This window comes from Coffea eugenioides, chromosome 2 (genome assembly GCF_003713205.1).
Source record: "Coffea eugenioides isolate CCC68of chromosome 2, Ceug_1.0, whole genome shotgun sequence".
NCBI classification, from domain to species: domain Eukaryota; kingdom Viridiplantae; phylum Streptophyta; class Magnoliopsida; order Gentianales; family Rubiaceae; genus Coffea; species Coffea eugenioides.
The window spans coordinates 28969008-28986465 of NC_040036.1; the positions used below are offsets into that span (position 1 = coordinate 28969008).

A 17458-nucleotide genomic window follows, 5' to 3' on the forward strand; every position below is an offset into this window, starting at 1 on the left:
TTCAATGCACCCTGGAGTTATCTGTGACTGAAAAGACAAGGTAAATGTGTTGTGCCCGTGTTCTTTACCAAATAACAGCTTGGATGATGCATAGAGAAATAATGGTTTAACTTTGCAAAATACGCAATCAAAGATTTCAGTACAAGACCCTGCACTTGCTGTGGAGAATGGAAAAAGATCTGATTTATAACTTGCCAAATTCACAAATTGGCGCATAAGGAATGTAAAACCATACTGCTCAGAAGATCAAGAAAGGCATCCGATTTGCCAAATACAGTGGTGAATTGAATTCCATGCAAATAACATCCTTGAACGGAAGATGAAGGGGGTGCAAAGTGAAGCCACTGAGATGCGCTAGAAAGATATAAATGACCAAGTATGTTCGTCATTCCATAAGTGAATGTGCAGGCTTCCAGAAGAAGTGCCATTGCAACATCATCTATACTCGTGAATATTTGCAGACGTAACATTTGTTTCACTATGCATTGGCGGTCATGGATTCCTAGTCTTTTCCAATGAAGTAAGAAAGACCGTGGATCGAACTAGCACTGAACCTTTGGCAAAGTGAAGCCCTTTAATGAATTTACACAGATACTAGTTGTCCTTAAAAGCCGCTTAAATTCCATTAAGAAGTAAGAACAAGCTCTCACATACTCACATGAACGTAGACAGGAAACAAATGATTATAGACACAAGCTGGACACATTTACATGACACTTCAAGGAGTTAAAGTTTACAGATGCCTAACATCAAGGATTTTTTTAGACATCACCCTTAATGGATTTACTATATCCAGTTTCATCATCATAATACTTAGACCACAGCATAACACCTCCATACTTGTCAGAGTCCTTAACTGCAGGAAGCACTTGTGAGGTAAGATCAGTAGCAGGAATAAAGCCGCTTCCAGCTGCATCGGGAGCAGCTGGCAATCCAAGGAAGACCTTCCCTGCAGGGATGGATGTCCATTGCTTCCACGCATCCTCAAGGTTGCTCAAATCTCCACCAGAATATTGGCATGGAGGATTGTTGTAGAATTGTACCCAAACATAGTCGAAAAGACCAGTCTGAAGTGCACCTCCAACCCATGCATCAGGATAAGGACACTGAGGTGCTGCTGTTAAGTAAACTTTCTTGCCGCGGTTGCTATAAGCAGAAAGATATTTTGCAAGAACATCCCAGTATTGGTTTGTTCCTCCTTCGATATCAAAATCAACCCCGTCCAAAACAGCATCACCTAAGGGCCGTGAAGATGACTGTCCTCCTAAATAGTAGTTCCACAAGTAAGTTGCAACTTGTCGGGCATCTTCTGCAGAGGCAAGGTAATAGCTCCCTGCTCCTCCTCCAATGGAGAGAATGACCTTGACTCCTTTGGCTTGGCAAGATTTGACATCAGAACTCAAACCGGTGCAGCCATTGACTGATGGATCGCAGTGACCTGCAAGGTTGAGTTGAGGAGTCTGTCCATTACCAAATGTACAAAGGAAAGCTAAGTTCACAAAATCATAGTTCCCGGAGGCACAAGTATCTGCTAATGTGCCTTCATTTCCATTCTGACCCCAGTAGATAGCTATTTCACCAGCATTAGAACCCACAGCAAATGCTAACAGAAACAAGAAGGAGAATGTTGCTGAAGTTGCTGGTTTAGATGCCATTTGTGGTAAGAATTTATGTTCTTCAATTTGCAGTGCTTGGACGTTTTCAAGAGCCTGACTTTTATAGAGGAATATTTGGACATCCAACTAGAGAACAGAAGTTGATGCTGTTGCGTTGTCTTATGGATTGGCGTAGCTAAACAGTAAAGCTCAAACATCAGGACAGCGTATACGGGGGTCGTGATGATTAAATACACAGGCAAAAGTTCATCCGTTGCTACAAAAGTTGACTCCTTTTCAGTTCTTTAGCAGGGCTAAAGGCCCTTGACTCAACCATCCCTTTGCCATAATGCGTTCAAGCTGATAAATGTAACTTTGATGGATCTTTGAGTGTCATCCTTTGATTTCATATTGATTGTAATTGAATGCTCCATAAGTTGTTAAATGGCTTCAAACTCATTCCGGACCTTAATAATTGAGCCCAATTGTCTTGAACCATTCCTTCTGAGGTTGTTTTAATGTTTTATGCAGCCATCAAATTTGCATCTACGGCAAAAGATTGATTTAAAAAGCTGGTGCAACTTTGAAAATATTCAAATTGAAGTACCCATTACCCCTCGAACCACATAGGCTGCCTCTTTACATAACTCAATTTTAAATAAACTTTTGACTCTTTAAGAACACTTCAGAATGTCTTTGTAAACTGTGTATTCTGAGAGTAAAATCATACCATCAGAAGTCAGGTTGATGGACTTCAAAGAGAAAAAAAAAAGGATGGTTGGTAGGGATGGCAATTGGGACGGGTACTCGCAGAAACTTGATGGAGGCAAAGCGGGGGATCATTTTCTACCCCTACTAAAAATGGATTTAAGAATTTGTGTTTTTTACTAATTAGTAATACCAATACATTTAAGAATTTGTGTTTTTTACTCAGGAACTGCAACATTTCCCCTTCTCATAATTCTTATTCTGTTAGATGTCCAATTGTCTCTTGCTTTTTCTTCTTTTCACTTCCTTTCCTCTGTTTCGTTGTGCAGAAGTTGTTTTTATGGCATGTGCACGTATATGAATTTTGTATTGCAACCAGTTTAATCAAACATAAAATGCCAGAGCCATGCAATCATGTGTATTGCTGTTTTGCATGGTAATGTATAGAATTCATGTAAAATTAGTGTTGTAAATATAGACTTCATGCATAGGCAAATTTCTATTAGCCCACAAGAAGTGGATGTTGCTATGCCGATTTCAATAGGTAGGGGTGCAATTTGCAAACCACGACAATGAAGATGGAATGCTAATGTACCATAGCTCAAGAGGCTAGCAAGTGACTTTCGCTTAAATCTTGTACTTCTCAAAATTTTTGGAATCTTCAACGGTTAAAGTGGTGAATTTGAAGTTGGGACTTTTTCCAAAATTTCAATAGAAATCATCACCAAATTCCTCTGATTTTGCGCATGGCCAAGGTGTAAGCATGATTAAGTTGTCCACAGATGGACTAAGCTCAAAAATAACCAATCCTCTCATTCACTGGTGCAAAAGTAAGAAAATCCAACAATGAGCCTGTAATCAACTAAACAGCAATGAGAACAGGCATGATAAAATATAGGAGGAAAGAAAGATTCTTTCCTGTCTGTTTCTGTTGCAGCTGGCAAACAGGGTTTCTCAATCAAAACAAAAGAGTAGTTGAACATCTTCTAAAGTCGGCAACACCACATCTTCAAGATCAAATCCTCTTGTAAAATAAGCAATTACAAGCACAAGACATAAAAACCAAGTAAAGATGATTCATTGGGACCAGAAACCGGCACATGTATGCAGCGTACCAAATGCCAATTTTTTAGACCTTTTAGCTGAGGAACTCAAAACCACGCCACTGAGGATCAAAAATGGTGTCCATTTGTTGAAGACAGAGTAGTAATTAAATTGCACGCTACTCGATCGAAGACTGGATGGACGGAGAGTGAAGCAAGTTTGATCATAATACTTTAAATGTACAAGCATCCAAATGAAGTGCAATAACAACATCATCTGATTCAGAAGTAAACAGACACATTCACAGAACTAATTACATCCATAATGAAGTCCAGAAAAGAGAGTTTCCACGCTTCATGCAGGTTTTCTTCCAAGAAGATAAATTTCAAAGTTACATTACACCGACCATTGATGCACAAAATTCATCGCCTAATAGACTGTCATTACAGAGTGAAATAAGGCTTTAAATCTTCCTCAAGAGTAAAAACAACCTTTGATCAACCTTGTATCCATGCATCTTTATGGGAGCACCCCTTACCATCAGCTGAAGCCCTCCAAATGATATATACACGACCCTGCAGAAATATTTTGCAAGCTAAATCATCAGGGCTAATCCATGTGGAAACTCAACATTAAGCAAAAAGCTTGAAATTTTCTCTTCCAGTTATGAAAATCGTTTAATCAGTGGTACAGTTTTCTGAGATTTGTTCCCAATCCAGACAGGACTGCCAGTTCAACCGGAAATAGTCCTTGTCAAGTCTGGTCCTAAATAACACTCAAATTAGTTAACCGGTAAAGACTGATCAAATAGATGAAACTGGAGTTGGCTCCCCATTTTTTTGCAATTCCTTTTTTCTGATTTCTTTCCTCAAAGAACTTGACATAATCCTTCAGTTTGGCAAGACTCGAAACCAGCCAGAACAGCAACCTATTCAGTTGCTCGTCAATTTTAACATCTAACCATGTTGAGTATGATTTGCAGTAAATACCGATGTGTTTCAAATATGAACCAAGAAAAGACATAACCACATGATGATCACCTCTAATACCAAGAGGATTGTAAAACGAGAAACAGGCAACACACTTCTCATGAATAAGCAGGCACAGAATACATACACTTTTACACCAGCTTTTGCTTTCTCCTCCGAGATCTTATACAGCAGGCCGTGCATGACATACTCAAATTTGTCTGCAAGAGACTTCTGCTTGGCCTGCAATCAGAAAGCAGATAAGTTTATTAACCACTGTAGGCCTTTAAGATTTTGAGATCAAACACAAAAGTTCATCATCAGAGACCAAACATCCTGAATTGCTATAAATGACAGTAACCAAAAATAAAATAAAATATAACAAAATTTTAAAAAATCAACTTTTCGATTGTTAATCAAAGTTTCTAATTCAGGAATTGAACTAGGATAACAATATAATACTTTGATCTACAGACTCAAGAGAAGGGAAATAGTATTGTGTATAACCAAAATAGAAGCGTAAAATAAACAATTGCCGAAAATTAAATGAGCATACTTCAAAAGAATCACGAGAAAGGTAATAGCCACATAAACAGCACTAATTCAGCTACAAGAGATAAGCCGCAAATCTATGTTAACAAAGAAAAGAACTGCAGAAGTTTAAGAGCACTAACAAAAATCAGAGGGTTTGTACTTTCAAAAAACTCATGCATAAAGTAGTATCAACTTGCTGTTTTCTCATAATACAAAAGACAACAAACATGATATGCTGTTATCCGTAGAGAAACAACATTTGAACTGTGTTATCCATAGAATTCCAAGGGCTTGATATGCTGAGAGTCAAACTTACAACAATCAGCAAAAAGCAGAAAATGGAAAAAAGGATGAAGCTCCTTTCGAACACAACTTGTCCTGGCCCTAAATCAGTTATGCTCCATCAACTCAGAATATCAATCCTCATTTTGTTCCATTAGTACATTTTAACACAAATGGAATACGTATAGATACACTGAAAGAAACTAAATTACCTTTACAACGTTATCAAATATTGACCTTTTCTCTTGATATCACTACGTTCAAGCAGTAATTACACTATCTATCAGTAGACTCTGAAAAAAAGGGAAATAAAATAACTTGCATCCCCATTTTAACAAGTCTTGACCCTTAATTTTCCTTATATTAATACATGCACTGACAAGAAAAGAAATTTAGCATGAGGTAACAACATTACCCCGCTTACAAGCCAACTAAAGAGTTATTTCATCATGTGGTGCAACTGTCATAAATAACTTCTCATATGATAATTTTTAAATTGTAATCTGGACTACAGACTACCATCTCAAACCTTTGTGAGAGCCTTCTAAAGTTCAATTTATATTGAGATACTCCAAGCTTTGTTGTTTCCAGGACCATAGTCACCAAAAAAGAAGGGAAAAAAAGCAATAATAATTCACAGTGGTCAGTATCTTGAATCCCAGAAGCTACAAAACCATGTGTAAATCCACAAGGTCAAAGAAGAAAACTACGCAAAGCACCACTGAGACAACTGATAACATGAGAAGGAGCAATTAGTCACTCATTATGCCAGAATCCTACAGCAGCAACCTGTATGTATAATTTGGTTTTATCATGGAAGAAGTATCCATACAAAACGCAAAACAAGAGTGAAGTACATTAACTAGGAAAGACACTAAAAATACCAAACGATAATTGGTCCATGTTATAATTTGGTCTTCAAACAGGACGAGTACCATTTCTGGAAATACAATTTTCTGATTTGCAAAGAAGAAGCATGTGATATTAGAATACCAACATAATTTTTTATTAAATTCCAGCTGTCCGCAAAAAGCATAACATAAACTAAAACATTCTAGAAAAATGATGCTGAGGGAATTTCGTTTGCAGTCTTTTAAGTTCAACTCCAGACAGAGAAGAGTAGCAGAATTTTAGAAGGAAACTGACATCCGGATAAGAAATTGTGACCGACAAATGAAAATTGAAGTTTTCTTCCCTCAAACCTTGGTCAGAACAAAAACACATACTGTAAAAGGACGAAGAAGGAAAGAGCACCTCAGAATGGCTTGTAACAGCTGTCCCATCTAAGTTCAAAGTCTCAGATAACACCATCCTGTACTTTTCTTTTGGATGCATAGGGTATAACTCGGAGTTCACATCTAGCTGCATATAGATCTCACCATCCTCACTCTTTGCATCGACACGAGAAACTGTACAAACGCATCAGCAAATCTTAGCTAAATCTCCAGTAAATGCAATTGCATGAGAGAGAGACATCCAAAATACCTACTTGATCATGTTAATTACATAATTTTCACAGTAAAGTTGAACTCTATCTAGAGCACAAAACCATTTCCATTTTCCTGAACTGTTTTAAATGTATTGCCATTACAAAGATATGAAATCACCAAATGATGTTAAGAAAGTTATGAAACACCTCTATAAATAAGATTAGGTAATCACTTCAGGAAAATGAACAATAAACAAAATACTATATCATGAATGTCCATGGGCACCAATCAAACATGTCCAGGACAGGAAAATGAGGATGGTTCCCTTTTGAACTGGCCAATGTGAAAAATTCAGTATTCAAAACCAATTGCATGATTTTAATATTTTAAATGTATCTTCCAAACAATAGCCAACAATGCAGCATTACCAAAATCTACCAATCAATTGACTAACAAAATAGTGAAATTCTTTGTAATATGCATAATATGATAAAAGGCACTACAACTCATCAAAATCACACCACATCAAACATATCAGGGAAACACACTTTGTAGCTGAAATCTCCTAACACGATTTCATAAATGCTATCCTTCAATGCAATACAATGGAAAAACAAAAGCCTAAATCCTTTGTTGCAGGCTCATATATCTAAGTCCACAACTAGAGACCTGGAAGAAGCATGAGATGCTATTCTTTGCTTCCCCTGCCTGGACCTAAATAATTTTTGGGATCTTATCTATGTACACAGAGTGATAGAATAAAGGTAAAGATACAACCAAAACAAGACTGCAGGGATTAAATCGATGAAGAAACAAATCCATCACAATCTAAAGCACAAGAAGACATGAATACAAAGTCTATCCATAGAAAAGCTCTCTAAACATCAACTGGAATGGGAAAATCCATACCCCAAGAAGAATTTTGTTGCAATTATATACAGCCAAACATGAACATTCTGGAAGCAAGCATTATTCAGGAAAAATCAATAGCGGGCGAAAAGCATTGTTTTCACAAAGAGTAGACAGAAGGCAAAATACCTTTGTCATACTTTTTGCCCTCAACATTCACATCCTGAACCTCAATGATGTCATCAAAATGAAATTTCACCATCTTCACCGGAACTAAACCTCCCCAAAGTGATAAACCTATTCCAATATACAATCTGCACAAACCAAAAATTAGTCGACCTGTTAGTCTAAGTACGAATGGTAATAGCATCCGCAAGCTTATAAAACAAGCGGGCTTTGACATATAATTCAACATTACAAAATCAAAAGCCTAATATATAAAGATGAAAAAAGAATCTTCCAAATACTAAACATTCCCCCTCCCCTCCCCCTCCCCCCCCCCGCCGCCCCCAACACAGACACAACAAAAGGAAGTTGGGGGATGTGAAAAGGGGAGGTGGGGTAGGGTTTAATTCACCAGCTAAAACCACTGGACCAGCTAAAAGCACCACTTAAAAATGTTCAGTAAAGAAAAATCTGCCTTTTTCTCACAGAAGGAAGAAGAAAAGAACGCAATTTGCAAATGTCCATCAAACCCAGAATTTGTAAATGTAAACATTTTAAGTCAATTAAGACAAGGAAAAGGGCAAAAAAAAAAAACCATCAAGAAAACCACCTTATTCTCTGTGCAGTAAATTAGTCAATTAATAGAAAAAGACAGAATAAACACCAGCACTATAGTTTAATGGGAGAGAGAGAACCGACCTATAATGGTGGTAGCTTAATTGGTTGGAAATGGAACGAAGAAACGGGTAAAAATTGGTGAGAAAGGAAGGGTTTATAGGGTTTAGGGAACGACAACGTGAGCGGAGAGCCGAAACGAATGAAGGGATGGTTCCCTTTTGTATTTGTTTCCTTTTTTATTGGGTAAACAACGAAAAAGCCCACCCCAATGGTTTCAAAGCATACACACATCGTAGGTCCCTCATAGTTTAAAGTAAAGTAAAATATCAAACGAAATTGTTAAATTAACGGGTGTGATATACACGTGCTCTTGGCCCCCGTCGGGTTTCTATCCCACGTCGGCTTTGGGGGGTTGGGAATTTGGGTAGTTAAATCCCTGGGAGGCTCCAAAAGATACCGACTTTTGGAGTTCTTCTGGGATTAAGTTTATCTATCAAAATTTTTGTTTCTCGAAAAAAATGCAAAGAAAGAAACTTCCGCTTGGGTCGTCATTCTCTGGGTTGTTGGGGGGGTATTTACTTCTTCGTTAATAGCAGTCCAATGGGCTTGGCCCCTGTCGGGGTTTCTATCCCACATCGGCTTTGGGGGGTTAGGAATTTGGGTAGTTAAGTCCCTGGGAGGCTCCAAAAGATACCGATTTTTGGAGTTCTTCTGGGATTAGTTTTATCTGTCAAAATTTTCGTTTCTCGAAAAAAAAAAAAAAAGATATACACGTGCTCGAAATGCACGTGGTTCTTCTAAAAAATAGTTTTTTAAGGTAAATTTTGATCTGAAATATCTATTTTGTCTCTCATACCTAAATAAAACAACCATGATTCTTCTTCAAATTTGCTCCAAACTTGTAGAAATCAAAACATTTTTTTGCTTATATTATTAGTGAATGAAACTAATGAATCAAAAATCGTTTGTTTTAGACTATTTTTTGCTTATATTATTAGGGTATTTCTTTCATGTCACTCAAAACCGTTTGTTTTAACGATTTCCGTCATTATTCAAATTACTTCAAACCATGAGATACTAATACATATGATTTTAAATCATAGGGAGCTTTTTTGTAAGATAGCTATACACAGGGGTTTTTTTGTTGTTTACCCCTTTTTATTTCCCCTGGAGATTGAATATGATATGAAAGCAATTACGTGATTGAATATGATATGAAAGCAATTACGTAATATATATTTAAAGAATGATTCTGGAGCTTATGTCATGTGACAATTTGGCCCCTTATGCTTTTGCAAACTATGGAATTCGCCTTCTTCTTCCCCCCCCCCTCTCAATCATCTAAAATTTACCGAAATATTGATAATGATGAGAAAGAAAGTCCAAAGTCAATATAGTGACTCTATTTTGTTGTTTTTCAATGCAAAATGGAAGGCATCGTGTCGTGGTTAGGACTATAAACGAATCAAATCATTCACGATTTCTCGCAAGTCAGTTCGATCAAAATTCGACTCGAACTTGGTCAACATCGAATTCGAATTCAACTACAAAAATACTCAACTTGTTAACTTGCGAATGCTCGATATGTTATTTTTTATTTCATTTGTAAAATTACATATATATTCCTAATATTTAAATATTTGTTAAGAAAATAATTATTATTTTATTAATTTTAAAAATAAATATAATTATTTTTTATTATTTAAGCTCCAGTAGATTCAAGTTTGAACTCAACTTGGCTCGAATTTGACATTAAACTCGAGTCGAGTTCAAATTTGATAAAATTGAATCGAGACTCGATTCAATTAGACCAAAACTAAACTCAATTTGATTTGTTTGCAATCCTAGTTGTGGCAATTTATTGATTAAAGATTAAACAGTATGTATACATATATATGATAACTAATTTGAATATATATTATTATCATAATTAATTTAAATTTAAATTTAAAATATAAATTTTATATGTGTCTCAATACATCAATAGTATACTATTATATAATAGTAGTAATTATCTTAACTCCTGATTGAATGATTGACCACCAACCTTCCAAACTCCAAAGCTCAAATATTAAAATATCTCAGGGGAACCAGCAGACCACTAGATGTTCTGTTGTAGGTCCTTAGCACACGCTACTCTTCATCTCCAGAAAGCAAAAACCTTCTTCCTGCAACGAAAACCGTCCCTGCCCCATTTCTCTTCCTCCTGTCATCTGCTCCAAAGCCATGGGACAAATTCTTGACAAAGTCCAAGGTAAGATTAAGAATTTCAGCTTTTTCTTTTAGCGTTGTATAATAACATGCAAATACAAACTCACATGACACGCTGTTTTCTTGAATTCTTTGTGTTTTAGTTATAGCGATTGAACTGATTTTGTTCTTTTTGTCTATTAATCCAAGTGGGCATGCATTTGTTTGGTTATTTAATTGATGTAAGTGCTGATAAATGGATTATTTTCATCGCTCCATGAATAATTTTTTCTGGGATGTTACTGGATTAGTGAATTGTTTCCGAGTGCTGTGTTAAAAGTCAAACTTTTGGAAGCTATCATATTATTTAACTGACATCCTATTCTTGAAAAATTAGATGCTTATCTTTATTGTCTTGTTCATTTAAATAAGAGTGGCAACTTTTCACGGCCTAATGGTCTTTAGGTTGTACGTATCAGAAATAGGAACTTTCTTTTGCGTTTCTTTATTTTTCTGGGTTTGGTGGCTTGGTGGACGTGGGGTTTTTTTTGGGGGGGGGGGGGGGGTGGGTTGATGGTTAATTTGTTATTTCTTTTCCTTTTGAAATGGAATTCTGAGGGGGGAAAAAGGTTTCTACTAGTAACTTGGTCTAATTGAATTGGTTGTGAAGTTGGAGCACTTGATATGTATGGAGAATAATGAGGGCTTATAGCAGAAGATAAGTTGAATTATTTCAGCTAGTTCATTTGGATTTTGAGATCTGTATGTGATTTTATTCTAAGACGAATGAACATACCATTGCCTCTGTATAATCAATTTAATTTTCTCATTTGCTGGTGCAATTTAAAATCCCAAAATTTTGCTTCAATTTCACTGTTTTTTGTCATCTCAACAAATTAATGTCATGCTGCTGAATTATATGCATTTGTATAATGTTTTGACAATTTATTAAATGATTTTCTGCCTATCAGAATATGGGATTTTGCATAGGTTTCTCACCTTGTATTGATGTTAGGTTCTGATGGAGATCATTCATAAAGATGTCATTCTCTAACCCTTATGAAAATGGTCCCATGTTTTAATTCCAAAATCAGTGTGTTGGTTTCTTGGGTTCTTTTTTTTCTTCCAGAGATTCAGCAAGCTTGTTTTCTTTTGAATTGGGATGTTTTGACTTTTGGTTGGATATGTTGTCTATGCTGCCATTCTCATTGTTTGACTTGGTGTCAAAATATTGTAATTTCTTTGCTTTTTCATGTGCTGATTTGATGAAACATATGAAAACCTTTGTTGCAGTTTCTGCAAATTCATTCTTGACTTGGTAGGGGAAAACAACTTGGTCTGGTTGCCTTACGTATGAGTCTTGCAATAATGTTCTAAGTTAAATAGTTTGGTTCATCTAAGGATCATGTCTTGCTAATGTAACTTGAATTAGTCAACAGCATCTGGCCATCTTGTGTTCACATTAATGGAGATGAACACGAGAGTTTTGTAGGAAATTGCAAACCCTGAATGAAGCATTTGGAGCACCATTTAGTTTTGTGCCTCTTTTGGACTGGGGATACACATACATGGATACATCCTCCTAGAAGTGTTGTGCTATAGTTCTAGTTAGTAAAACATTGTGTATTTTGGAAGCAACCGTTCACCAAGACAAAAGAGTTGTACGTATTTTGAAAAATGTTTAAGGTTAAAATTAACTGTTAGCAGTTGTAACAAGGTGGAAATGGATTTATAACTCAAAGCAGTCTGTTTAAAGAATCTTGTTGCACTGTAGAAATCAGTGAGGTTCACTACATGGTCAAGTAATTGGGATGGTCTTTCTTTCTTTTTCTGGCTGGGTTTAGTATCATTATCTTAAGCCTACATCAGAGAAAATCATCGAAGTGCATTGAGACTGTTAACTAACTATTTATTGTGCCTGGTGAACTTGTGGTCATTTGGTCCAGCTTCCTTGTCTACTTACCAGAGCATGCCAGCGTTTGTATGAGATTCACATTTTCACCACCTTATGCAGGTAAGGAATGGAGACAAAGGCAAATCAGAAAAATAACAGACAAGGTCTTTGATCGTTTCAAGAATGAGCAAGGAAGGGCTAATTTGACATTTGAAGATCTGTATATTGCTGTGCTCTTGGTGTTCAAGTAAAATATTACTCCCAGACATATAGCAAACTCTTAGCATTCTTGACCACTTATGGTATTTGTAGAAGTATTCTTATCACAGTTCAACTCTTTGATTGTTAGTGATATTAATAAGCGCTTGCCTGGGCCTCATTTTGATCCCCCCTCAAAGGAGCAAGTCAGAGCCTTGATGCAGGTGTGTAATACATATTGTTCTCCTACATCGTTACCTGAAGTACATAGCAACCAAAGTGCTTGTTAATGACTTAAGATAACATCTGCCATTTGAGTAGTTTATTACTTTATTACATATTCACTCTTCCTGAGGCAGTATTGACATCTTATTGATTGTGCAGTAAATTCATTGAGCTTATCCTGACAATAGTATAAATCTGGCTGCAAATTATCATGTAACTGCCACCAACGCAATCTGGAAGTTTCTTAACAGAACAAATGATGATCTAATGTGACAGTATCCAATAACTGTTTTCAGACCTTTTTCTGAATTTAATCCATGTACTTGTCATAACTACATTGTATACAGGATACCTTCATCTTGGCCACGAGTTTTATGCTAGAGTAAACATTTAACCCGTGACCTTCTACTTTTTTGCAATATGATTAAAGGCCATAGCTCTTAAGCAATAAGAAGGATAGTAAGCATTCTGATTCAGCTGACTGTGTGAGAGTTGCTCTCTGTGGAATTCTGAATTGGTTATGTTGTTCAGGAGTGCGATATCAACCTCGACGGTGAATTGAACCGTGAAGAGTTTGTGAAGTTCATTCAACAGCTAACAAAAGATACGTTCATCACGGTTAGTCAGGGATTGATCATCACTTTGGCTGTGGCACCAACTGTTGCTCTGGTGACAAAGAGGACAACGGAAGGCGTTCCTGGCGTTGGAAAGGTGGTGCAGAAATTGCCTAATTCTGTTTATGCATCTCTGGTGACTCTTGCAATTGTTCTGTTCCAGAAGGCAGCAGCTCTGAAGGAATAGATCCTTAAAGTCCTCTTGTAAATAAAAAGATACCAAGTAGCACTGAATACCTAAGCTAGAACTTCTGCGATTATAGTTTTCAAGCTTCTTATGTTTGTTGACAATACGTGCTATGGTTGGAATGTCTGGCAACCAACTTCATATATATTTATACTGTGAATTACTTTTGGCATGTAAAGGTAAATTATGGGCCACTTGTCCTTGTTTTCTTTTCTTTCTTGGTCGCAAGATACAATCATCAAGATCGCTTTCATGTCATAATTAATCTTGCCCATTTTTGTGGGAGGTATTGGTACACATAGATAAAGAGTCATCAATTGTATGGGCTAGCTGGCCTCAGTAATGAAGGAACACGAAACAACCCCCCCCCCCCCCCCCAACAACAAAAACCTCCTAAAACTACAGCTACTACCACATGATAAATGTTGGAAATGGTGTGTTTGGATAGTGTATTATTTAGAATAATTACTATAACACTTTTTATGATGTGATGTATGTGAGATAAAAAGTATTTGAAAATATAAAAATGTAAATTGAAAAATATGTTTATGATGCAAGCGAAATATTATTTGAGATAAATTTGCAATCGAGGCAACTATCTCTTGACGGGATTGCAGCATGCATGCTGACACCAAGTTAATATGAGGCGTTCTATTTCCTTTTCCTTGGCAACACAACTCATAGAACATTTGGACCAAAATATCAACAATTCGAACACAAAAGTAACCTAATAAAACTCGAGGAACTGTATTTGCATCACCATCATATGAATTTACTGACAAAAGACTTGGAAGAACAAACTAGGTGAGTTCCAAACCCCCGGAATAGATTAGATATCAGTAACTCTCTTTTTTAGCTCACATCTTCAATTCTGTTGTCCAGGTACCCTGAACACTAGGGTGCTTGGTAACGTGCCGAGTTTTCAACTTGACCACCTTTCTTCCAAGTGAATTTCTTAGCCTGGTTGCACATGGTAGTATGTCCTCGGGAGTCATATTTTTAACAGATACAACCCGCTCATTTTTGTTCCTATACAGTCCCTTTAAATATGGATGCTGACCACGATTAAGCTCCGTTACAACCTCCAGCTGGGGGGAGATCTCTTTAAAAGCTGGCAAATGAGATTCCATAAATGCTCTGACACCTCGGCTGCTCCCTCCCCAATCACAATAGCTAACAATCAGCTTATTTAACTGCCAGACACCTCTCAGTGCCATCTCGATAGAGTTTAAAGAGTAAACAATGAGCTTGGTTTTGGAGCTTGATTTTAGTCACTCAGCTGCTGCACCTTGACTTTGGCAATATCCAATTGTTCTGTCCAATAATCAAACAGCAGCAATAAGAAAAAAAGGTACTAGAATAACCACAGAAAATAGGAGGCAACCATGGAATTCAGTGGAAGATCTCTCACTCTGTTCTGAAGCAATTGCTTTCTGGATAGTTGTACGAAAAAGAATGTTCCCGTTTCTCTGGTAGACACCCTGAGAATCAAGCAATATAACTACTTAAATGGGTTAAAGGCTTAAGGCAACTTCACCATATTCGAATCATAATAATCTGCAGTTGGAGCAGTTAATGGTTGCAAACTAGACACAATAGGGCAGTCAAGTGCTTTCCAGACAGTGCTAAACTTGAATAGGAATTGACCATGGTTAACAAAATGAATTTAATACTCACCAGACAAATGTTATTTAGCTCCCCCATCCTCTGGAAAGGGATAGTATCAGACTTGTGCTTAATTTAATGAAACTCACCAACTTAGCTCAGATTCTAATCAGGCCAAACTCAACCCTTAAGAAATCAAACCAAGCTTGAGAGTCAGATATATTGAACTTGGTTCAGCTATGTCCATCCACCCCTACCCCTAATTGGATCTCCATTATTCAAGAAGAAACACGCTTTATCTAGATCTTTATGTCTCAAGGCTTGGAGAAATAAACAAATGAGAAATGTTGAAAAGGTTCTCATCTTCTGTAACTAAAAAGCTTAAAGAATATGCACCTTTAAATTCTCATCTAAATGTCTACTTTTTATTACCAAACAACCTATATGCACCTTGGAGCACAAACTAAAGCCCAAAATGCTAAGTTTCAAGACAAAAAATGGTTTTACCCCCTACTTATACTACATCTTTAGTCAATGTAACACAATACATAAGACAAACGAACTATAAAAATTATAACAAATTTAAAAAAAGTGAAAAAATATGGGACACGAAAGTTTCCACTTCATTAACAGAACAGATGCACAAAATTTTTTCCCCTTGTAGAAACTTCCCACCTTTTCTCCATTCAACAGTAGTGGACTGCATGAACCCATAATCAAACATTGGCTTCTCATTTCTCTGCTTGGTAACTCAATTGTATATTACAAACTCACTAAAGAGAACAGTTGAACATTTTTCTCACTCTTTTATTTATTTATTTTATTTTCTTAGTTTTTGCTCCAAAACCCACCAAGCTTGTCTATGCTCTTCCCTTCTGCAGAAATCCTTCATAACAGATACTTATCGGCAATTAGACTTAAATCTATTTCAATATACAGGTTAAGGGTTAAATCTACACTAGTGTTTGTTCTTTCTCTATGACTGGACCCCTTGTCCTAATGATCTCAAGAGTCAAGGAGGGGGAAAAAAGACAAGATTTTCAGTAGTCACAACCAGTCAGTCCCATCTCCTGACATATCTTAGGAAACCACATAAAACTTCCAGCCCACTAAACTAAATCTTCTCAATAACTGTAAGTAACAAATTTCAAACTACAGATACATTTTCTCTTATTTTCTCTTTTGGACAGTCTGATACATGTCAATTACTTGCTCTTCTTCAGGGACCAAGAATTTATATACTCCTATACTCCCAAATGCCATCTTATAACATGATTTTTAACACAAAAAAAAGGAGCAAATAACATATTTCTTTCCTACTTTCTTTAACCACATGCATACCCTTGAAGAGGATAGACTGTTGAGCTCAGCAATGGCAATTTCGTGACTCCTTATCTGTATTATTCAACAACAACAACAACAAAAAACCCATTAATATTTCTTCAATTTCTGACATTTATGAACCAACCCACAACTTAGAATTGAAAGACTTGCCTGTTTGAGAAGATCCCGGTGAGATTCTGCGGCGGCTGTGTTGGAGGGCTTTGGTGCAGACGATGAAGGTACTGATGCCATACAAGTTGTACACTGACTTACTATCGGTGCGATTTTACGGAAACTCGTGCTGTCTTCAAAGGTTAATAGCGCCCCGCTTTTCCGAATTTTAGAAGAGGTCCTTTCTTCTTTTCTTCCTTCTTTTTCTTTCCTTGTAACATTGACACACCTCTTGTAAGGCTCCAATGTATATTTTGTCTACTATACATGTTTTGGAATATACATGTTCGAATGCATTTTGTGCAAACACAAAGAATTTTAATACTACATGAAGGTTGTGGGCAATAAATTTAAATTATATAATACGATAATTGTGCATGCGGCACACTAACTTTCTCTATAAAGTATCATTAAAATTGAATTTTTTTTGGTTTTTCTAAATCCATGATGCAGTGAAAACTCCAAAGTTATACATACTATGGTAGTCTTAATTAGAGTTGTGAAAAATTTGTGTTGAGTGAGATAAGTTATTGGCTAATGAATAATAAAGGGACTGAATTGGCGTAATTGTCGAATACAAAAGGATTAAAGCATAATTTTGTCCCTCAACTTTCTTACTCTTGCATTTTTATCCTTCCCTTGATTAGTTACCTAAGACTTCGTTTGGGAGTTGAAGATTGAGGTAAAAAAGAATGGAAAGGAAGAGAAATATAAACTTTAACTTTTATTTAGGAGCTTTTTCGCCATGAAAAGTAAAACAAACTGGGGCTACACCGCTACAGTTTAAAAAAGTTTTCTGCCTAGTCCGTAAAAAAGGACTGAAAGCTGGCAGGAGTTTTTATACAACTTTTTAAATGT

At 36.5% G+C, this 17458-nt stretch overlaps 4 protein-coding genes across 5 annotated transcripts; 1 reads left to right on the plus strand and 3 right to left on the minus strand.

The window, feature by feature from the left end:
* Window positions 1-489: 489 nt before the first annotated feature.
* Window positions 490-1663, minus strand: LOC113763445 (acidic endochitinase-like). Its single transcript, XM_027307267.1, has one exon. The coding sequence runs from the start codon at window positions 1653-1655 to the stop codon at window positions 762-764; it is 894 nt and encodes a 297-aa protein (XP_027163068.1). The 5' UTR covers window positions 1656-1663; the 3' UTR covers window positions 490-761.
* A 1884-nt stretch (window positions 1664-3547) lies between these two features.
* Window positions 3548-8418, minus strand: LOC113761905 (DNA-directed RNA polymerases II, IV and V subunit 8B-like). The gene is made up of 5 exons (XM_027305081.1): window positions 8275-8418; window positions 7600-7724; window positions 6386-6540; window positions 4464-4558; window positions 3548-3922 (listed from the first exon to the last, which is right to left on the minus strand). The coding sequence occupies exons 2-5, from the start codon at window positions 7670-7672 to the stop codon at window positions 3811-3813; spliced, it is 435 nt and encodes a 144-aa protein (XP_027160882.1). The 5' UTR covers window positions 7673-7724; window positions 8275-8418; the 3' UTR covers window positions 3548-3810.
* A 1857-nt stretch (window positions 8419-10275) lies between these two features.
* On the plus strand, window positions 10276-13798 carry LOC113761557. Its single transcript, XM_027304604.1, has 4 exons — window positions 10276-10447; window positions 12398-12524; window positions 12627-12699; window positions 13232-13798. The coding sequence occupies exons 1-4, from the start codon at window positions 10420-10422 to the stop codon at window positions 13499-13501; spliced, it is 498 nt and encodes a 165-aa protein (XP_027160405.1). The 5' UTR covers window positions 10276-10419; the 3' UTR covers window positions 13502-13798.
* Window positions 13799-14160: 362 nt separating this feature from the next.
* Window positions 14161-16723, minus strand: LOC113761765 (54S ribosomal protein L51, mitochondrial-like). 2 transcript variants are annotated; one of them, XM_027304887.1, is made up of 4 exons: window positions 16601-16723; window positions 16448-16501; window positions 14913-14982; window positions 14723-14815 (listed from the first exon to the last, which is right to left on the minus strand). In XM_027304887.1, the coding sequence occupies exons 1-4, from the start codon at window positions 16679-16681 to the stop codon at window positions 14769-14771; spliced, it is 252 nt and encodes an 83-aa protein (XP_027160688.1). In that variant the 5' UTR covers window positions 16682-16723; the 3' UTR covers window positions 14723-14768. The 2 variants fall into 2 exon arrangements, with proteins under 2 accessions (XP_027160687.1, XP_027160688.1); XM_027304886.1 differs by lacking the exon at window positions 16601-16723 and having other exon boundaries at window positions 14161-14815; window positions 16448-16505.
* Between the last annotated feature and the right edge of the window lie 735 nt (window positions 16724-17458).

Excerpts from the sequence above, each read along its gene's own strand:
- LOC113761557 (XM_027304604.1), top strand. The coding sequence starts at position 10,420 with ATGGGACAAATTCTTGACAAAGTCCAAG. Across the intron at positions 12,525-12,626 it reads GCTGTGCTCTTGGTGTTCAA|TGATATTAATAAGCGCTTGC; the intron begins GTAAAATATTAC and ends TTTGATTGTTAG. Across the intron at positions 12,700-13,231 it reads AAGTCAGAGCCTTGATGCAG|GAGTGCGATATCAACCTCGA; the intron begins GTGTGTAATACA and ends TATGTTGTTCAG.
- LOC113761765 (XM_027304886.1), bottom strand. The coding sequence starts at position 14,718 with ATGGCACTGAGAGGTGTCTGGCAGTTAAATAAGCTGATTGTTAGCTAT.
- LOC113763445 (XM_027307267.1), bottom strand. The coding sequence starts at position 1,655 with ATGGCATCTAAACCAGCAACTTCAGCAACATTCTCCTTCTTGTTTCTG.
- LOC113761905 (XM_027305081.1), bottom strand. The coding sequence starts at position 7,672 with ATGGTGAAATTTCATTTTGATGACATCATTGAGGTTCAGGATGTGAAT. Across the intron at positions 6,541-7,599 it reads GGGCAAAAAGTATGACAAAG|TTTCTCGTGTCGATGCAAAG; the intron begins GTATTTTGCCTT and ends GCGTTTGTACAG. Across the intron at positions 3,923-4,463 it reads GCAAAAGCTGGTGTAAAAGT|GGTCGTGTATATATCATTTG; the intron begins GTATGTATTCTG and ends ATATTTCTGCAG.